The 23,089-nt window shown below is 43.3% G+C and overlaps 1 protein-coding gene across 4 annotated transcripts in view; it reads left to right on the top strand.

Annotated features, from left to right (window-relative positions):
- Positions 1-23,089, top strand: part of NGEF (neuronal guanine nucleotide exchange factor) — a 973,961-nt gene that overhangs the window by 808,236 nt on the left and 142,636 nt on the right. For all 4 annotated transcript variants that reach the window (XM_078666016.1, XM_078666019.1, XM_078666018.1 and 1 more), the window contains 3 exons: positions 7,985-8,114; positions 14,259-14,333; positions 16,614-16,703. In XM_078666016.1, the coding sequence (XP_078522142.1) occupies positions 7,985-8,114; positions 14,259-14,333; positions 16,614-16,703 (295 nt within the window). The remainder of the gene's footprint in view (positions 1-7,984; positions 8,115-14,258; positions 14,334-16,613; positions 16,704-23,089) is intronic.

The following is a 23,089-nucleotide window of genomic DNA, read 5'->3' as shown; positions in this document are numbered from 1 at the left end:
CTTTGGGGTATGGTTAGGCTTTCCTGTTTTAAGTTTTTACCTATAATAACTGATAAAACCCCACCAAAATGGAAATATGCCTCACAAGTATAAACATATAAACACTGGAAAACCCCTGCACAACCACAAACGAAATGCCGTTCAATGAAAGGAACAAGAGAGTGAAAGAGTAATTTGTATTTCTTCCTGAAGCTTCAAATACATTATAACTTTGTTATACAAGCAAGAAAGACTGTGATAACATTATTCTGTTTGAGTGTTGTTGTTTTGGGATGTTACTAAAATATTGTTTCTTCTTCCTTTTGCTTTTTCCAGTTTTGTGGTCTTTGGTCTAGAGATGCAGGGTTTAGAAGCATGTGTGTAGGTCTTGTTTAATTATTTTATAAACTGTAGATAATCAAGAAATAATAAAATCATAGTTGATATTTTGTCTACGTTTGATTCTTTCACTGATAGATAAAATGGCTGGTTTCATAAGAATCTTTCCCAATATGTACAATCACATTTACCCACAGAGAATGGGTAAAACCCCTAGATACATCAGCCCCCTTTTGTAGCGATTCACTATTAATAGTAAGTGAATTTGCAAACACTCCATGTTTTAAACATTTAATGCAAGGTGTATTGACAGGTATATGTGAAAAGAGTGCTATCCTCAAGCATCTGAGATGGTGGTGAAAACATGACACCAGACTTTTGGAAAACATGGAACATGGTGTCACTTGGAATGCTGCTCCACAACGTTCTTACCTAGTTCAACAAAGCTTGGAGTGACATTGTTTGTATTTGCAGTGATTCAGCTATGTATATGAAAAAGTTGTGTGATGACCTGTCAAAATCAATACCTGAGCTGAAGTGCTTCCCTGTAAGAGATTCTAGCCACTTGCTAGATGGTATGCTGAAAGCATCTTTGCAATCTTCAAAGTTAATGAAGAATGCTAATGACTTTTTAGTCCATTCTGGTGCACTGTTTTGCTATGCGTGGGAATTAACAAGGAAATATTTCTCGCTTTGTGTGGTATCAAAGAAAGAGTCATCCCAACTGTGTCATTTATCTGGTGGTTCTCAGTCCTAGACCAGTGAATGCTATATTATCCATATGGAACCGTTTACAGAATTTCTGCTGAGTGATGATTCCAAAGGCAAGAATTGTGAGGATCGTCGGATGCATATTGATAGTGATATGAAAAAATGTACTCTCTACTGCATTCCTACATTTTTACAGGAAAGCATGACTGCTGTAGTGGACATAATAAAAAATTAGAGTCTGAAAACACTCTTGTCTATCAAGCGTTCAGCATAATGGGTGTGGATGTGAAACATCTCCTTGAGAGTAGGCTGGCTGACACTTTAAATGACTTTGGCATTGCAACATGTTCCATGTTGGAGCGCTTGCCACTTGGGAAGCAAAGAAATGTTGAGGAGCAGTTTAGGAAATGTTATTTTGCAATGTATGAGAAATGGTTTGCAGTGATGGATATAAAAGTCCCTCTGGCAACCATGGCATTTGAAGTCAATGAAGCCTCACTGTGGTACTCTGCACACATTCTAGATCCCTTCCATAAAGGGGAATTTTCTCCAGACTTTCAAAAGTGCTGCTTCATTTTGTACCACTTTAATAACTTTGAGGGCATATGCGCCCAGTTCAAAGCATCTGTTGCAGAACCTGTCCCAGAGAATCACAATCTTCAGGTGCACTAGTATTGGCATGGAAGGCTATGTCAGTGACCAGAATTAGAAAATTGTGTACTGGCTGGTTTGGCATTGCCCATCTTGAGTGCCAATGTTGAGAGGGTCTTTTCACAGATAACATTTTAAATGGAAAGGAAAGAGCGAGTGTGCATGACCAAAGGCTCAATGAAGAAGTAATGTATGGTGTACTACAATAAGTTTGATTTGTAGAAATGTATTTGGACCTCATATACACTGTACGTACACTGTCAAAAAGCGATCAATAATAAAAGCAAAACGTTCCATAAACACCGTAAAAAACACTGTTTCTGTTGTTTTTAATGGCGCGAAAATGTGTAACCACTGATAATCACTGTTTCTTTAACCGCATCGATGCGGTGCATTTTCCCGTTGTGTGCTGGAAAATGCAAAAACACATGTTCCATGACGAGCTGGGCTCATCATCAGCGTAGCAGGAGGCTACCTCATGACGAGCCCAGCTCGTCATCAGCGTCGAAGGGGTTAAGGTATTGAAATCACTTGAAAACACTGGAAAACCCCACCAGAATTCACCAAAAATAGAAACTGAAAACAGGAAAGCCTAGGTATGGTGTTGAATTGAGGATCGTGTGACACCTTTAGCCATTCCTGGCTTTCCATTCACCACAATGCTTCATTCCGGGACATGTAGTTTTTTTTTACATTGTAAGTTGGGTCTCAAAACCCCCAAAATGGAAATTATTACTGGATAAAATCCTTGGTTGCCGAAGAAGTCAAGCATTTCATAAGATCAGTTGGATGCTGTGATATTACATGTTAGAACGGGTATTCGTCATTTTCCAATACTTTAACTGCTTGATCCACACTTGATAACCAAATATAAGCCCCATACAGCTATTTTAAGGAAGAACATTTCATTCACATCATACTTGTAACAGACATTGACAAGGCAATATATTATTATTTTTGAATGGCGTATAGAAAATATGGTTTTATTAAGCTTCACTAAAAAGGAAAGGTAGGTGTAGCAGAAGCAGCAGGGCAAGCTTTTGTAACACAATAAAGCAGAGTGACTAATGGAAGTGTGAGTGGCAGTGTGTCTGTGGATGAGTGTGACAGAGTACAAATGTACGAAAGAGTGCAAGAGCTATAGTGAGAATGTTTCTGAGTGAGCATGTATGTGTGTGTGTCAGTGTTTGGGTGTTATGCGTGCAACGGTGCTGCTGTTCTGGCATTCTGGAGGTTATTCTTGCCTTATGGACAAGGGCACTAATAGCATATGTATGGGAGGTGTTACCTATGGCAAACTGCAGGCCCTGAAAAGCTTCTATTAAGACACCATCATTAGCTGTGGGGACTCGAACTGTCTGAGAAAGCCGCTAGCCCAGTTATGCCCAGCGGCAAGGACACAGAACACGCGCCACCACAACTGGACGAAGGCCCTGACATGATGCAAATAATTCCTAGCGTTTGGGATGGATCCGTTAGCAAAATGTTGCAACTGAGATTTGAGGTAACCTTGTCATAAGATTTCCTGCACTCGTTTTATATGGGGTGTCAATGACAAAATGCTGACCCATGTATACTGGAGGGAATTTTTAGAGGTACCCGTGACATGAAATTTCTGACACTGTCATAGGGAAGGTACTCCTTGGCAGAAGGGGTTCACCCAAGAAAAAATGATGACCCTGGTATAGTGGAAGTCATTTCTGACTTAAGACAATTGAACAAAACTAGATCTACTCCCAGGAAAGGCCAGGTTTCCCTGGTGCACCATGAAAGTACTGGAATATTTCATGAATGCCCTTTAAGGGTCTGCAGCGTTTAAGCAAATTTGATCCCAAAAGTTTCAAAAAATTCTCAGGGGAGAAGTCTACTCTCACTTAAATCAGCTACAAGTAATCTGTTAACTTGATTTGCTTGTTAGAATTTGGGGGAAGTATCACACACCACCACTTACATAGATCTTTTTCCTCATATAATGGCTATTAGGTTAGCTCTCAACCCATTTCTGGAAATGCTTGTCCTACCCTATTGCTGGGAGCAGGACTGGCCTTAGGGTAGTGCGGCCGGTTCAGGCGCACCTGGCGTTGACTTTGGTGGGGGCGCTGTGTTTTGTGCCTAGTGGTAGTTTTGACTTCTTATAAAGTAGCACAGAGGGCTAATGTGCTGCTGCAAAGAACATGTACCATGCAGATCACAGAACTGAGTGTAAGTGAATTATGAGTAACACTATAAAAAGCGAACTATACATCAGAGAAAGGCTATGGACAGATGAGGTGCACTGTTGGGGGGTGGTAGCAAGGGAATCTGTGCCCCACCTACCCCTCCCCCGAAGTTTGGGTCTAGTTGCATCCCTGAATCTCGCATATCAACACTATCCAGCCCTCTGTGTGCCCACAGACTTGTCTTCTGTACCATTGTTTTCTGCTGTTTCTGCATCTCTTGAACAGTGATACACCCATTGCCGGGTATTGCTGTTTGTCTACAATATTGCAGTCCCTCTTCTCTTTCATTCTTTCACCTTACATCTGCCTTGCCTAATTATTTGTAATTCCTCGACTTCACTGATTTCTGCCCATTCCTCCCGCCTCTTTTTGACTGTGTCTTTTATGCTATACTTAATTGCTCTCCCTTTTTTTCCATACATATTTTCGTATCTTATCCCCGACCCTTTTTTATATCTCGTTTCTTTTTTTTTTTTTACACTCTTTGCGCGCCGTTCAATCTCCCTCTCTCTGCTTCCGGCGCTCTCCTCGCCCGCCTTCATTTCTCTCTGCGACACCGAGCGGTATTTTTCTTTCATTAATAGGGCAGGAACAAGATGTGTTGGATTTTTGCCGCTAAAAATAGGCCGCGGTGATTGACAGTTCAGTGAATGAAGCTGCGCTTGTTGCCAGAACTCGCTTCAAGGCAGGCACAGGATGTGAAGAGAGGGGTGTGGGCAAAGCGTGGGCTAGTGCACTATTGAATCATTCACACATCCGGACGGCGGTAGACTGGACACGATAGGATAGTAACAGTCCCGTGTGGACAGTTTAGCGGGCAGCCACGGTATACCGCGAGGGGGCAGACTAGTCGGGGAACAAGTCTGCGATGTGGAGAGAGGCGGGCATGGAAAAACCCTGGCTGCTCGGGCACGCTGACAGCGTGTGAATACTGGCCCAGCTGGCTGCGTTTCATCGTTTTCCGCGGCGGATGAGCACATTTGTCTGACATACACTTGTTTAGTCAGTTGTCATTTCTTGGCGCGGTTCTCGAACATTCCAAATGATTCAGTTTGTAACTGCGTTTAATCCCTTTCCGTTGGGCGCCCTTTCATTGTCTGCCAGATACTAGCTCTCTTGGTTACTTGCTTTTGCATCGTACATTGGCAGACTCTATCTAACTGATATCATTAATTTTATTTTGTACAGCCCTTACTGTCTTTTTGGAGTGATTTGAATAGGGATGAAAAAGTGCTCTGTGCAGAATACCAATGAATGTACCATAACGGGTTTAAGAGGCTTAAAGAGAGCAAGGAAATAAGTTGTAATGGACCAGTCGAAAATAAAGGTGACATCATAGGTATACTTATGCCCATCGAGGTGAATGTCTAAATGGCAAATAGGTTTCACAACCTTTGCTGAATTACAGACCTCCTGGGCAATTTTTAGTGTGGAGAAGGAGAGAATTCCAAAGAGTCGCTTGCTAGAGGGATATCCCACTGAGCTGCTTATATTTGAAGGCTTATACAGAGTGCTTAATTTGAGCCAGTGGTTTCCAGTGCTCAGCACCGGCACTTAATCATCAACACCTGTGCTTTTCATGAGCACAATTTAAGGATACATTAATTTAGGGTAAGCAGGGGGAGATTAACTGATTTGCCCAGAATCACAGGATGTTGAGCCGATGTCGAGATTCAAACCTGGTTCCCCAGCGCCGAAGACGGCAGCTCTGGCCATTGCGCCACATCCTCTCCCCAATTCCATGGTTAGTAGTTGGTTCTGTTTTAAGCAGCGGTAACAGAAGAAATGGGCTGATGCAAGCTGCCTCCTGGCAAAAGCCCCGGCACTTTTACAAATTAACCACTGCTTATACAGTAAACAGGTTCAGGGAAGCCTACATTACGCGTGTGGTTGGTAGATAATAAGAAGTCGTGGATTCCCTCTATGCTGTCAGCAGGGTGGTAACTCCCTGTGGTAAGTCATTCTGGGCAGAATGCATCCATTCATTATGCCATGGATTGGCGACTGCCCTGTTGGCACATGTCACTTTCTAATCCTACATGTTTATTGCCTGGGTGCCTAGCCTCTGGACACTAGCTTTTATTTTTTTAGTTAGCTTTTCTGTTTATTGTGGAAATTATTCCATGAAATGTTAGAGTGCTTTACATAAACCAACATTTTTACATCACAATACAAGAGGAATATGATAAATCTTCTTAAAATGTTATGTTGTAAGTGGCATTTTGACCTAACCATAAGGACGTTTTAACCCTTGCTTTTTCCCAGTGAATTTCTAAGGTTTTTATAATATACCTAATTCTAACTGTCAATTCAACCTTTATTTCAGTGAATATATATATATATATATATATATATATATATATATATATATATATATATATATATATATATATATATATATATATACATACATACAGACATACAATGTCTTTGTTTAGGTGTGTTGCCTACCCTTTCTAGTTTGAACAACAATGTCGGTTCTTGAACTATAAGTTTTAGTCGTAACAATGACTTAGTTATTAGGATGTTTTATAGATTGTTTGATTTTCCAAATGAGTTTATCATAGAATAGGTATCATTTCATCTTGAACAGAGTTTAGTTTGTACAAAAAAACATGATTTATGGTCTGTAAAAAAAACAACTTTAAATAGAAATGTAATGAATCTAGTCCTGAACCCCGTGAATGGAATCCCATTAGAGAACTTACCTGACTCAGTGGGGCACATTAATCTGAAGTTTTTCTTTATTCCTTGTTTGCATTCAATTTTAAGCAAAACATAATCCAGATTTAATAATTAAATTGCAACCAAGTGTTATTAAGGAGTTTGCTGAACTAATAATATGGGCACGTTCACACTGGACAGAGGAATTGCATTACCTATCCTTCACTGTAGTGGTCGAACTACTGTGCTAAAAAAACCTCTTTGCCATTTGAGGTGGCCACCAGTGAGACCCCATGCTGTGGCCACTTCTAAAACCGGATTGAGCTGTGCTTGATTTTTAAAAATATAAGTGCTCGGGCCCTTGCCAGGAGGCCACTACAGCTTGCTCCACCCATTGCCCTGCCAGCTCTGCCAACGACAGTACCAGCACAACTACTAACCATCACAGTCCTGCATGTGTGACAATTCAGACTATTCCACGCCCCTAAAGCTATAAGAATGGCTTGGGTGTCAGGTATTAATTATTTGTAATGAATAAAGCATGAATAAACAACTTTTGTGCTCACCTCAAAATTAGAATGAAGGAAACATCTTATAAAGCGCACGAATACCTGGAGGCGTCTTAGCACTGTGAAGATCAGAAGAAAGCAAACGAGGGCCAAGTCCTAGGGGACCATTGGTTGAATAACCAAGTTTTGAGGTTCTTCTTAAATGCCAGGACTGTGGGGGCTAATTTAAGTTCCAGAGGCAAGCGGTTCTAAAGAGGATCTGTGGCTCTAAAAAAGCTTCTACCTCCCCAAGTAACACGTTTGAAGGAAGCGACCCTCGGCAAGTTCCCTGAGCTGGATCCACAGTATGTGGCTGGCTGTCATAAATGCTGGTATTGATGATTAAGTACTGGGGCTGAGCATAGGAAACCACAGGCTCAAATTAAGCACTTGGATTGGGACATAGTCAGAATATTGTGTTGATAAATAATTCTGGATAGTTCCTGATTCAAGGCATGCACCAAGGTTTTAGCAGGGAGTGGCAGCAATGAAATCGGTCTATAGTTTTTAAGTACCCTAGGGTCTGCCAATGTTTTTTTAAGGAGCTGAACCACAGTGACTTGCATCCTAGCCTGAGGAAAAATATCCACTTCTATGACAGTATCACATAGTTCAGTAAGATGACTGGAAATAATCTCCCTAGGTAGCTAAAGAATATACATTGCACACAGGTCAGTGGGGACCCTGATTTTGATGTGAGGAAAATCTCCCTGACTTGCAAATGAGTAAGGGTTGAACATTTCTGAAGGATCATATTCTGTTGACTGTTAAAATCATCCTTAAAATAAATGTGTCAGTGATATTCTATAAATGAAATTGGAGATAGGTATCTTCATTTTTTTCCCTTTGTCTTGCCTGTATGTCTGTCTCTAGCCAAGAGAAGCCAGCTTTCCGCGAGGTGATCTCACAGCTCGAGTTGGATCCGAAATGTAAAGGTCTTCCATTCTCTTCCTTCCTGATCTTGCCTTTTCAGAGGATCACACGTCTCAAACTGCTGGTACAGGTGAGCCTCCCTTAGCATCTCTGAATAATTGTTGAAAATGTTTGCGCTGGGCATAACTTCATGCTCAGCTTTATCCACACCTTCCTCTGAGCACATACTGATGCATACACCACGCATAAAATTGTTTCACACTCTATATTTTGGTCTTTATCCCTCTCTCCAGCTACACAAAATACCTTTTGACACTGAACACTGTTGGTTACACATCACACACGAAAAAAACAATTTCCCTCTCTGAAGGCACTGTTGTCTCACCTACACACATATCACATACTCTCCTTTCACACTTAACAGAACTCCTGCTCACTCATACTCTAATAAGGAAATTGAGCCATTGAAATTAAGTCTCTTTTCACACAAAACAAACACCTCACGTGCTGTATCTCTAACAAATATAGATAAACTTTCTGACTTACATCCTTGCACACGCTCAAGCAAAAGACAATACCTTCTTACACTCATTTACTACATGCATACAATCTGTAATATCCTTTTACACTTAAAAGGAGAAGAACTTTTACAAAATACTTTCGTTTTCCTCTCTATGAAGGTTTTACTTTCAGACAGAAGCCTACCTAAAATAACTTTCATAATCCCTATTTTTACCTTTTTTTGTAAGCATTTTCATTCTTTAGGTGGTTATACCATCTGTGAATTGCATTCAACAATTGAAATAGAACTTCACCTAGAGAAGGAAAGTAATCGTCCTAGATCTATTAAAGAACTTGCAAAGTAAAAGATTAAGGGCCATATGTATCAAGCTAATTAGCATTCGCAAAGGCCGAAATTCTGCGAATTTCGGCCTTTGCGAATGCTAATTAGACAAATGGTATGTATCAAACATGTTTGATGCAAAATAAGGAATAGCAAAATTTGCTATTCCTTATTTTGCGATTGCACTTAAGGAATCGCAAATTTTGCGATTCCTTAAATGCAATGTATCAAACAAAAAATATGCAAAAAATGCCATTAAGGATTCGCAAATTACCACCAACTTCTAGTTGGTGGTAATTTGCAAATTCTTTTCAAAAAGCTTTTTTCCAAAAAACAAAAGGTGCCATATGACGCACATACATGCCCTTAGGGCATGTATGTGCACCATATGCCCCCAAATGTCTTTTCCAGGGGTGCAGCAGGGTGTTCTTGAGACACCCCTGCACCCTTGGAAAAATTCCTAATTTACGATTAGCAAATTGCTAATCGCAAATTGCACTTTCATTCCTATGGGCCTCCTGGCCCATGGAAATGAATGGGTAATTTGCGATTAGCAATTTGCTAATCGCAAATTAGGAATGCTAAGGGATCGCTATTGAAAAGGGATTTTGTACATACATACCGTTTTGCATTTCCTAAATAGCGATTCCTTAAAATTCGCTATTTAGGAAATGCAAAATAGTTTGATGATACATATGGCCCTAGATAGACAAAACTCCTTCCCTCTCTCATTTACTCACTCACTTCAGGCCAAGTCGTCCCCTCGCTCTGTCCCTCTCTGTGAAGTCCCAAAGACAGAGTCAGATCTCACTCCTCTGACAGCAACGTATCCAAAGAGCACTTATTTCTTTCTGAGAGGAAAGGAGAGCCTGCTTGGCAGAAACTTCACTGCAACCTTTGCATCATAACCCGCCTTTAGCCAGAGTGGAAAGAAAAACAGAAACATGTGCTTGTTAGTGGGGCGAGTAGCTACACCAAAAAGCGAGGCACTTTTAAAGATGGAGTGAAAGCGCTGCAGCATCCCGCGAGTGGTGCGCGCACGCTCGTGTTGCTGGTAACTGCATTCCTCGCTTTCCCTTTTGCTGCCGCATGTGTCAATCGCTCTGGAAGGAAAAACAAAAACCTGGGCTTGTTTGTGGGGTGAAGAGCTACACCAAAAAGCGAGGCACTTTTAAAGATGGAGTGAAATCGCTGAGTGCGCGCACATGGCTGGTCCCTTCTGAACAGACTGTGCCGTTGCCCAGAAAAGATGTCAAACCTCTGACGACTGTGCACTGCATGTCATAGGTGGGGCTAGTGACTGGCCTGGATAATATGTATAAACCTGTATGTTGCTCTGTTTACAAGCAAAGTATGCAGAGGCAATTGTTTGTTTAGTTTAGGCTGACAGCTGAGACCTGCTCTGCCTTTTCAATCTCTGTTGTAATTACAAAGGGCCGGGGAGCACCTTGTCAAGGTCAACCGAGGAAACCGGTTGTGCATTCCTTGCCCATGATGTAATCCACCTAACAGTGTGGTAAGTGCAGAGATTTCGGAGGTGGTGTGTTTGCGTCTCCACGTCAAATAATGCATTCTTTCCGTTCCGTTCTGCACACAAAAAAAGAAAAGAAAAACGTGTTTATAAAATAATCACCTCCTTGAACTGGTCCAAGCAGCCGTAGGCTCAATTTAAACAAGCGCTGGTCACACGCCGCTCCTTGCACACCGAACACCACGCTAATTAACAATCGCACGCAGGGTGCCATCTGTTTCGAATTAGCGTGGTGAAAGTGGCCACGCTTGCACCACGCTAATTCAAGCTTTTCAAGCACTCGTGCTTGTGCTGGCATCCACTTTGCCGTAGCGAGCAGCGGCGCGCAGGCCATCTGTTTTCAATTCGCGTGCGCGCCACTGCTCGCTCCTGCAAGGTGGATGCCAGCGCAAGCACGAGTGCTTGAAAAGAGCTGACCGATTCCTAAGGTCACAAGGAAGAGGTGTGGCGCCACAGCCAGGGCGACTGACGCTGGAATCTGGGGACCACGGTTCGATCCCCGGCTCCGGCGGCAGGTTAGCCCACCACCATGTGACTCTGGGCAATAGCTCGCTTAATCTTCCCGACGGCCCCCAGCGCCTAGAGACCCTTACGGGTGATTGTGCGCTTTACAAATGTGGACTTTACTTTACTTTACTCCTAGAGCAGTGCTGCACGATACGCTCTAGGCGAGACCAAAAAGGAAAGTTTTAAGGTGACAAAAACCACACATGCAAGCTAAATGCGTGGAGGCCCGTGCTAGCATGCATTTGCACATTAAAACCAGACCCACAGGCTTAGCCAATGCTTGTTAGTTCAAAGGTTAACTGCTGTAGAGAAGTTAGCTCGGGTCATTAGAGCCCACGACCGCTGTAGCTGGATGGAAACTGTTCTTTTCCTCCACACAAAGGGGATAGTGCGTTGCACACAGTCAGAATCACTTAAGCTTTTTGAGGTCGGTAATCAGTTATGTCAGTGAATTTACATAGCTGTACTTAAAATTCAGGGTTGGATAATTGATTTAATACTGTTGTGGGAACTCTTATTTTTGCAGCAGTAAGTGTAACTTACATCTGCTGTAAGTGCAAGGTTATGGTTGCTCTAGAGAGGTGGGGGCTTGGAGTGCTTCCATGGGGTCACGGAAAGCTCTGGAGGTTGGGAAGGGTGCCAGACTACTGCTGCCCCACCCCCATTCTCCACTTACCTAGGGCGGTGGATAAGCTTCAGGTTCATTTAGGCCCTAGTCTCATGGGCTGAGCCAGACACAGACAAGGAGGAAAGAGCAGCCCCCACCTCCTTCCCAGGGCTTGGTTGAACTGAAAGCAAGCTGTAGAAGAGTAATAGCTGCCGCTATCTGCTCCTTCTTTCCTAAGCTTAAATTAATGGTGGTGAGGAAGGCTCACTCTTTTTTCTTGTGTGCTAATCTTGGGAGAGGTGATAAGTACCGAAAGAGGGAGTTGTGCCCTTCCCTTCGACCTTTTTGGGAAGATAATTTGAGCCTGTCTCCACCTCCACCCACTTTGAAGCAAGGGTTGTTAACTACTTATTCCAATGGGTTAGTGTGGGTGGAGGCTGAAACACTATACCTCTCTCCCAATCCCTTGGACTGAGGGGATTGCTGGTAGGTGTGGTGCTGTTGCACTGATCCCAGACTCTCGCCTTTTAACGAGGGTGGCTGTACCCTCCCCGCATTAGAATGAGGATTATATAATACAAACTAGCCGCTCTGCTCCCTGCGGGATTGAAGTGCCTGTACCTTAATTATAAGCAATGTTGAGTGGCACTAGAGGGTGGGTGCTCCCCATAACAGATGTACCACAGGCCCCACTTAATCAATTTCATGAACTGGGTGGGGAGAGGGCTGCCTGTAACCTGAAAATGCTAACAGGGTCCTACTCACCCAGCAAAAATAACGTCTAGAGGGCATATCTCTTCTCCGAGGAAGGGTGAGCGGGGTGGCAGTTGAGTGCATATTTCGGAGCTACCAACACCACTTTCCCAACACAGGCCTCTCTACACTAAAGGGCAATGTGACTATAGAGCGCCAATAGACAACCCTCCCACACAATCCGTACAACTCCCCCGTGGACCCTAGACAAAACCCTTCACACCTTAAAAAGCACCCACAATTCAATTAAATATCCTTGCAATGCCCACCTATGCATTATTCACCTGTGTGGAGCCCCTAGCCATGTACACATACCCACACCGAAGTCCATTCACCCAAATATCCATACCTCCACCATGCCCTCCTCACCTGCACACTCAACTCTGCCAGTCTGGGGCAGAACAGGACTTCTCTCGTTCGTGGGTGACCCCTTACAACAAAATTCCCTCTCACCTGCACCTCCTCCCTCAGCTCTTTACCCGAAAAAAAAAATCATCTGTCTTCTTCCAGTCCTGTTCTTACCAGCGCCTCACAGAATCAGAAGAAAATCTCTGGAGAACATGAGCCACTAGCTATGCTACATCTGTTCGGCGTGTTTGTGTTGCATCTGTAATAACTGCGCAATACCTGTCACTTGTCTGAGAAATATGCACACAATACTACTCATGACAAACTTTCTAATAAAGCCGAAAGTTCTCGATCGTAAGAGGACCTTACCTTAAATCCTCACAGAAGTACAATATACGATTGCTTCTGTCGCTAACCAATTTCAATATCAGAACGCAGAGAACGTAAAATAACAAGCGATGCCCGCGCTCACAATGCGCGATGTCATGGGACATGCTCGGCTCTTTACAGGGTGGACAGAAGATGTGCACGCGGAGACTGGCTTTACTGGCGGTGAAAAAAAATTCCACAGAGTGTCACGCCACCAGTAAAGCATCCAGTCCCCGCGTGCACATCTTCTGTCCCACCACATGCACGCTTGGAATCCGTATCGATTCCAAAAGTCCCTCGTCATGGCGAGAGCAGCACATGCGCCCTGCTAACGCCAGGTGAGACCAAAAATGATGCTTTTAAAAAAGTTGAACATTGAGTAGATATATAGATTCGGACTAGGAAATCCAACAACATTTTCTTCTAAGATTTCCTCTGTTTACATGGGTGTGTTCATTTCTGCAAACTCTACTTAAGTCAATCGGAGATACAGCCCTTTGAAGGGAGATGTGCTTTGGTCTATCAGTTTCGTAAAACCTTAATCCCTTCTGGGATAAAGAAAGACTACTCTTTAGTGATTTATACATTTGTTTTTATTGCTAAAATCTTTCCCCCAGCTCCAAAGGGAATGTTCCCTCTTGAGAGATCTAAGCTTCATGTGTGATTGTTTGCAGCAATGCAGCAGCATTAGTTACAGCCTATCTTATTGAAAGACCTAAACTAATTTGTAACCCATCCTAAGATGATAGTGCCCAAAGAGTGAAAGGTTGGCATCTAATTTGGACAAATCTATGCCTTCATGTACTTATAAGGAAGAGCTGCGCTTGTCCATTTCCTTTCTCAAAATGTGAGTTCTTGTATTAAACCTGCTTTATTGTTTACACTTGTACTTAGGTGTGCTCCACACTTACTCTACAATTTAAATTTTTGAACAAACATGTTTGTCTAAATTATGCTAGCATAAGTCATATGCTTAAACTGAAAATAACTTGAGACTACATGTTTCCATGGGCATCATTCATAGCGCCCAATTCCAGTCTTTTCAGTAGAAAACTGTCCCTGAAGGCATCTGTGATTGGGTTCTATCATCCTTTACTTTAGAAAGATTTGTGAATAATGTACTCCAAACCTTACCCTAGAATTGATGACCAATGTTTGCTCAAGTCTCCTCGAGAAATGGATCCCTGATCAAGTTACCACAGTTGACCTTGATCATGTATCGATCTTTTGGGGGAGGGGGATTGTTTTTTTGTTAATGTTTAATGGATGGGGTACCAGATTGTCTCGGCTAACATTATGTTCTTTTTATTCCTAGAATATTCTAACAAAGGTGGAGGAAGGATCTGAGAAAGAAGGCACAGCCCTAGATGCACACCGTGAGCTAGAGAAGGTAAGATCACAGTGTCTGCCAGATCCTAAATGTAAATGCAGAGAAAACACACATTCCTATGAGAAGTGGAAGACAACCGTGCAACTGTGTTGTGCAAACTTAAAGGAAACACATGAGTGAGAATTGCTATGTATTTGTGGCAGGAGCGACCTGTGCAGGTAAGGACGGTGGGGCAGGTTTGGGAGGGGAGATTCGACAGACGACCACGAGGAAAATTAAATAAATGATTCATTTTCCCTCATCGTCGTCTTTTTTCAACCAACCCCCGCCCCCCACCCCACCCGCTCTTACTTACACAGGCCACGGCTAATTTGTGGGCTGATTGTTAAAGACTGTATGTCAAATATGGAGGTAGTTGGGGCAGCCATTGGTGGGAGGCCAACCAAATGAGATCAGAATGGGGGTATGCACCCTAAAATCAAAACTGGACTTTAGGAGGTATCCAGGCAGGGAAAACTACCCAACATCAATTGTAAGACAAGTAAGTCTATGATCTCATGGCAACAGTCAAGGTCCTCAGGAAGTATGTAACTAGAAGTCATAAACAGTCATATGGTAGCTGTGATATGGTCTACATGATATTTGCCATGTAGGTAGGAAAGACGATTGGTGGTGTAAAGCAGCCAAGGCATGGTCAGACAGTGAGCGATTTTGGCAATTAGTTATTATGTGTAATTGGGAATGTCCTCTTATTGACTAACTGCATGATTATCTGTGTCTTCGGGGATCAATGATTGACACTGTGAGTGTTCTTTCTATATTGTGTCCATTTCCTATGGCCCCAGTTTAGAATCTGAATTTATCGTTAGAATTACCACATGCCAACAGGAATAACACTTTTCAGACCCAGTTTTTTGTTTAATGCTTGTTGAGGGTTGTAGTCTTGTATTTTTAATCAGAACCGATTCAATTAACACACCTCGAAACAATGCTTTGTCAAAGAAAAGCTAAGTCTTAGAATATGTAATAACACTTTTTTATGTCTTAAACTTGACTTCAAGGAGAGTCTTTGCAAGTGTTTAACTGCCTTAAGTTTGTAAGGCTTTCTCCTGTCTGCCTTTGATGGTTGTTTTTATGAGTCTTTCATTTATTGTTGTTTTGAAAAACTTTGTGGTAACTGATTTAATGTCTAGTTGTGTAAGTCTTTTTTCCTTGTTTGTATCTTTTTTTATTATGTCACTTGTGTGAATCTTTCAACTATCTTTCCTGGCCTGATGTCAATTTTCTGTTTGTAAGTAATGTTTTGTATATTTTTAATCTCTCTGTTGTAATATTTATCCGTGAGCTGTTGTCCTGTGTGTTCATTCGTATTCCTTGTGTTTACTGTGGTATTTTACCAACTCTCTGGAGAATTGTGGCAAATTTAATATTTTGTAATATTCTCCCAGCCCCTAGAATGTGTTTGTTTATTGGTTCAATTATGGATTGAAATCTGCATGAAGGCTTTGCAACAGATAGTGCTGCAGGGATTGGCGGCAACAGGTTGAAAAAGTAAAGAATGTCAATAGATGCTCCAACACTTTTCGAGTGCCAGGAAGGTGCACCACAAGAACTGGATGTGGCCGCTAGGTGGGAATTGGGGACCAGTGAAGAGCAGGAGAGCTCAGCCAGGGCATTGTGCCAAGTAGCCAGGAGGAAGGGCTGCCAGGCCAGTGCAGAGCAGAGGTTGAGTATTAGGGGCCGAGAGCACAAACAAAGGCTTGGGGGCACCAAATAGTAAAGCAGCTGTAAATACTCCTAGTTTTTGGAAATCTCATGCATCTGCTGATTTGACCTTCTAGACCTATTTTTTCTTGGTGGAATGCCATAAAATGTCTAGTCTCGTCTTTCTTAGCTTTCTGTAGCAAAAAAATACTTCAGCGTCTGTTAACGTCACTTAAACATGAATCTGAAACGAATTGGAGAGTGGTTAAGTGTGTCAGGTGGTGGTGATTTCTCTCACCCTTATTTTATTTTCTGTGATCCTTTACATTGTGTACAGTTGTAGTTTGCAGTGCAAGAACTTCAGGCATTTGTGACGTTGAAATAGCTTTGTTATACAGATAGAGTATTGTTAGTGAAGATGAATGCACTGACCAATAATCTCCACTGGTCCTTGTGTAGAATTCTGAAAGGAACTCTGTGTGAGGGGAAGTGGAAGTGCACTTTGTTTTTGGAGGTCTTTGCTTTTGGGTGCTTTTTGTGTCAATGTCCTATTCAGTCAATATATTGGTAACTTGTGGTTCTTGATTAAGAATTTCTCCTGTTCAGTGGATCTCTGGGTCTCTCTCTCTCTCTCAGGTGGTCCGGGCCTGCAACGAAGGGGTACGGAAGATGAACCGCACGGAGCAGCTGATCAGCATCGAGAAGACTTTGGAGTTTAAGATCAAGGTATCTTCATTGCATTGGGTGGACAGTCAATCAAGTGACATGCAGGATCATAGATTTCATCACTGATTTGAGGTTCCCAGTTTTTGCATTGAGCATTTACAGTTTTTGTGCTTATGTCTTTATGAAGTGCTACAAGGGTCACTGACATATTTGTTTAGATCACCCCTACTTACACCATTGTGGTAGCTTGTTATGTATTTGAGTTGGTAGCAGAAGACAGTGGGTCGGCGATTAATGAATGAATAAATGAACACACTCGGAGAGTGTCACTGCTCTAGGAAACAAGATGAAGTGCTACCAAGGCAAACAAAAAAGTTTTCAGGACTTACTTGAAAATGGAGAAGTTTGAATAGCCCAGATCCTTAAAGGAAGGTTGTTCCAAGCCTTAGCTGCTAAAACAGAAAAAGCAAGAGGCACCTCTCCCGGAGTGCCTTGTTTTCAGGGACCACTGTCAGGAGAGCATCTGAGGAACGAAGTGCCCTCCCTGATGCCTCAACACCAGGGATGTCAACAAAATTATTTTCCTGATTGGGAACCAGTAAGCTTAGCCAGATGAATAGACTTCGAGGCGTGCCAGGAAATTCTCAATAGGAGCCACTCTGCCGCATTTTGGACCAATTGCAAATGCTTAACTAGAAACTGATAGAAAGCGCTAGCATACTCCAGCCTAGATGTATTTAGAGCATGGATTGGTATTTGTTGGGCCTCAAATGACAACAGATAAAGGAATTTTGACTTGAGAATAGAAAAACATCATCCTACCACTGCAAAAATTTGAAGTTGGAAAGTTGGTAGTCAAATTATACTCTCAGGTTTCAGGCCACCGATGCGGGGGGGATAGGTGGAGCAAGTACCATTGGCCAGCAGTTGCTCTACCAATTGGTAGAGTCTGAACCAAACAATAGAATATCAGTTTTATACGAGTTACACTATCAGCTATTGGCCCACATCCAGATTAAACTGCTCCACACAAGCCGTGAGAGACTCCAGAGCAGCCACTAAGCCATTTGCACACCTAAGGAGAAGTTGAGTATCACCAGCATAAGAGATCATCGTAACGCTATAAAATTAAACTAAGGCAGCTATAGGCAACATATAGAGGTTAAGTAATGTTGGCTCAGGGATGAACCCTGCAGTACTCCTAGGCTTAAAACTTTAGCGGTAGATTAGTAGGGGCAAGACCGTATCAAGAGACGCTGAAAGGTTAAATACAATCAAAGGATAACATGACCTTTGTCCAACGTCAGCTTAATAGTGTTGATAATTTCCAGGAGAGCTGTTTAGCTCTGTATGTAAAGAAATATTAAAAAGCTGGAGACAGGATTGATAATTTCTGACGCCAGAACAGTAGGAGGGCATGGGTCTATCAGAGAGCCTGATTTACCGCGCAGAGGTCAAAGCTGCCTTATCAGACTCCTCCAAAGTAACTGGCCTGAACTGAGACAAAGAACCGCCAGAGGGGCAAAGGTCAGCCTTCCAACGCTACCTCAGTGTTAGCCGAACCTGTTGCGACCTGTAATTATGCCGAATTTGGATAATTTTGTCTTTTGAAAATCAGACAATTTAGTGCACTGATCCGAACATGCCTTTATAGGCAGTGACCATTCGTGGCTGTAGAAACGTATTTACTATAATAACCTCTCGAGGCTCGTCAGCAGCCACAGGAATTTTATCTCCAAAGCAAGTGCTTCGGGCTGTCTTAAGTGCTGCTTAATATTTCTTTGAAGCCACTTTGTAGTTGGCCTTATCAGCCGGAAGATAATGTTTCCGCCAAATTGCTTCCAGTTTCCAACGCTGTGGTTTTTTTCCACAGCTGATTGATCTGTGACCCACTGATCGTTAGGAGCCCGTTTCTTTCAGGAGACTCAGACTGCCTTAAATGGGGCAACCTTACCTACGGCTAGCTGCACCCAATAATCAACTGCCTGAGCACCCGTGTTCACATCTCCTACCAAACTAAGGGGCAAATTATCAAGGGGGTTTATCTCCGCTTTTTTGGCTTTGAAAGCCAAGAAAGCGGAGATAAAATTATCTCCCTATTACCTAGCTGTCGCTAACACCAGTTAGCGACAGCTAGTAGGAGATAGCGACCATCTTGGGCCCCACTTTGCATGTCAGTGATATTTATCACTAATGATATGCAAAGTGGGCGTGCCAAGATGTTAGCTACTGGAAACAGTCGCTAACATCGCTATCTCCTATTACCAACTTTTGGAGATATTCGCGCTAAGCGCGAATATCTCCAAAAGCTAACACCTGCCCTGAGCAGTACTTAGCCATGTTATCCAATGGGAGGTGGATAACATGGCTAAGAGCATTAGCTCGGAAATTCATGAATATCGCTGACTTTTCAGCGATATTCATGCATTGCGGCCGTTTTTTATCGCATTTGCGATAAACCTTGGTAATACCAAGGTTTATCTGCGATAAAAATCGCCGCAGCTCAGCTGTAAAATTTTGTCTCTAACCAAGCAATAGTGATAATTATCGCTATTGCTTGGTAATATGCCCCTAAGTGTGGGGAGGGAAAGTAGGTTAGTTAGCCCAAGGGCCTTGATTCTATGCCTAGCATGCAAAAGAAACGCCACCTCGCAGTTCTCCAGCCTGGGTTCAAAACTTAGTAGACCAAGAGAAGGGAATCAAACCGCGATCTGACCAGGTAACCACATAAGGATTTTCTTCCAACAATGGAATGTTTGGAAAAATAAAATCAATTGCGTGCGTAGGGGTAGTATTACAAAGAAAGATATTGGAAAATAGGATACTTTACCTCGCACGCTTTTACAATCCGTGCCATTACCCCGCATTTTTTACTCCACAGAATCATTTACAACGCAGGGCTTTACAACGCAACCCATTACAACGCATTCCCCATTACAATGCAAGTTACTGTTCTAACTCCACCGGGATGTTACTTTGGGGAATGCGTTGCAATGGTTTGTGGTGTAAAGCCCTGTGCTGTAAAAGATTTAGCGGAGTAAAAAATGCGGGGTAATGGCATGCGTTGTAACGCATGCATTGTAAATGATGTGTACCTTCAGGCAGACTAGTAAACCAACAAGTGAAGTGGGCAAAGGCTCACTTAGATTATGAACATGCAGAGTGAAGTTGGCACACAGCATGAACTTAGGAGCAGCGGCGACGCCCCCTTAATGGCAGAGGGGCATACCCCCCCCACTTGTCAACAGCCAAAAAATGAAAAATAAAACAATAATGAAACTGTGTTTATTATTGTTTTATTTTTCTCTGTAGTGTCGTCTGGGGGCGTTGCCATGGGGATGACAGGCAGAGGGGGAGTGGAAGGTGCACTGTTTGTCTGTGTGCATGCCGGTTTGACCGACCTTCTCAGGCAAGTCAAACCGGTATGCGCACTGAAGCTCTCTCCAACCCCAGCTGTGGTCAGGGCCGGACTGGCCGTAGCGGGCACCGGGCAATCCCCCAGTGAGCCGCATGGGTGGGGGCCGGTTTGGAACCCCTGGGGGCCGTTTTTGTTACTGGGCCGTTTTCGGCCCTGTAACAAAATCGTCCGAAAACCGGCCCCGGAAAAGAGCTCGGCGGCACCCCCAACCCCCTGTGGGGGAGAGGGGCCGGCCAAGCACTTTGCCAGGGCCGGTTTTGGTTCCCAGTCCGGCCCTGGCAGTGGTGCTGGGTTGGAGGGAGCAGGCACAGACTCCCATTCTATCTGGGAGCACAAATCCACGGTGCTGAGGCCAATCCTGACACTGCTTTCTTGCAGCATCAGGATTAGCCCAAGGGACTCTTGGAAACCTGCCTGCAGTGCACGGTGACCGAGCCTGAGAGGAGTGCCAGAGCGTCGAACAGGTAAGTTGTTCTTTTAATATTATATTTTTTTTATTGTCCGTCCCCGGTCCCCCCTCTCTCTCTGCCCCGCCACTTTGCCAGACAGCGCCCGCTACTGCCTAGGATCTAAGGCTTCATCTAGTGATTTAAGAAATTCACTCGCGTATCCTGGAGGGCTGTCCTCCAGAGCTCCTGCAAAGACTAACTGTGAAGATTGTGAGATGCAGACGCCAAAGACAGATCCGCAGAGGCAACATTGGAACTCTTAAGATTCAATGTATATGCAATTGCTAGCCTCCCCTCTTTTGTCTTTTCTGTCAAAGTGGACGCAGATGTAATTACTAGGGAAAACCATTTGAATGTCTGGGGCTGAGGACTTTCCTATTCACATCTCTGTCATAAACAGAAAATCTAACTGGGTCTCTTCCAGCAGAGTGTAAATATGCAAAGAATGTTTGTGAAGGAAATGAGTATTAATTAAAGAGGCTTCATAGAACCCAACTCTGTGTTTGGATTGGCTGCAGATAGTCCCGCCTATCTTACCTATCATGGTGTATTCCAGCAGAAGCATGTAAGGGGCCCATACGGTTCTACTGTAAAAATGATACTATACATCCACCCACCAGCCTCAAACTGAACTGCTTGAAGTATGAATAGCAGTGCCACTGGTCAAGCTCTAATGCCACATGGACAGTGTGACTGGCGCTGGCCACGGTCGGCATGCAGACAGAGGCAGACGACCTTGACTTTGGCAAGCCAGTGTCATGTACGCAAATGGCCCTCTTTATGAGGGAAGTGTTCATCAGGCTCTTTGGGCTACTAGAGCACAGCATACACAAAATGGCGTCTTTAGTCAACCCAGAAGTAGTAAAAATGGTTTCCCAGTTACCCCGCCCCCACTTCCAAATACCGAAGCGGGGCAAAGAGCAGCTGAAACAACTGCAAGCAAGTCCTAAATTAAGCCGCCTCCCGCCCACCCACCGGAACAAACAGAAAAACTGTGCACCCAATTCAATGCTGCTATGCGGTCTAACCTACCATTCTAAGGGGGGGGGGGTTCAAATTAAAATTTCAATCAAATCAATTACATATATTTTATCAGTACATGAAAGTTCACCTGTCAAATTGATATGACATAATTCATTTAGCCATCATTTTAAAATCAATAATTAAAATTAAAACAAAATTAAAGCTTCCCTGATTCAGCGGCAGTGCAAATCCGAGTTTCCAGGCACATCCGCAACTCTCTTTATGTGGGAAGTGCTCATCAGGTTCTTTGAGCAACTAGAGAGTAGCTTTACCTAATTGGCATTTCTTTTTTTTCTTTTTTATGTTTTTATTAATAACATTAACAGGGCATCTGTTAGGTAAACGGTGCATACATTGGTTATTACAGTTCATTATAAGAAACAGTTTCAGTACATTATGCAAGAATTAAATTGCCATACTACGATCTTTTTTGGTACATTTCTATAGTACCCTACTGCCTCGGGTCTATGGATCAGAGTCACTCTCCCCGTCAGCCATTGGCGGATCACACAGATACCTCCTGTATTCATTCCAGGCACCCCAAATTTTTCCCATTTCTGAGGGCATCCTCGGTGCAGATACACCATTTTCTCCGCAAGCATTCCTGCATCTAGATCTCTGCACCAGTTTCCAAGTGTGGGCACCTCCCCGGAACCCCAATATTTGGCAATATTTCGCTTGGCGTACTTTACACTCAATGTCGCCCAATCCTGGGCCGGATGGGTAAGATCGTTTGGTTCTCAGATGTTCAACAGACAGAGCCTTGGCTCCGGTACTACAGATTCCTTTACCACCTGTGATATCGTTCTCATGACCTTAGCCCAATAGGCCGCTACCTGAGGGCTTTGCCATATGGTGTGGAAGAATGTTCCATCCACCCCACAGCCTCTCAGACAAAGGCGATGTGTGGCCCTTCCTATTGTGTGTAAAGTGACCCTAGTGTAATACACACAGTGAAGTATCTTCAGCTGTACCAGGCGGAGTCCAGAGAGTATGGCTACTTCCCGCAGAGAAGATAGTGCTGTTTGCCATTCCGCCTCATCTAATTCCCCTAAATCATTAGACCATCTGTTCTTTAGTTTTAGTGTTGGGTCCGGTAGGTTATTAACTAGTTTGCGATATGTGAAGGATTTCGCTTTTTTCGGCATGTGTTCAGTAAGTAATCTGTCTTCCAATGGAGTGGATTCTGGCACATCAGTACCTGGCGGGATAACCGATCTTAGGGCATGACTAATTTGCAAATATCTGAATTTTTCAGTAGGCGCTAAATCATACTGGGTTTGAAGCTGGTTGAATTGTATTACTGCACCTCCCTTCCATAGGTCCCCCACTGTGGATATACCTATCAGGTCCCACTCCCTGAAACCCTTGCTATTGCGAAGTTTGCCTAGCCGACGTGCTGACCAAAGCGGAGTCATTCTAGTGATAGTGTCTTTGCATTTAAGACGGTTCTGTGCAGCATACCAAATGCCCACTGTGTGTGCCGTTGGGCCCAGGAGGGTTGATGTGCCCCTTGTATCATACAGTGTTGAAAGAATTCCTGCCTCTCCCAACTC

This window comes from Lissotriton helveticus, chromosome 11 (genome assembly GCF_964261635.1).
Source record: "Lissotriton helveticus chromosome 11, aLisHel1.1, whole genome shotgun sequence".
NCBI lineage: Eukaryota > Metazoa > Chordata > Amphibia > Caudata > Salamandridae > Lissotriton > Lissotriton helveticus.
This window is presented reverse-complemented; position numbering and strand designations above follow the sequence as displayed.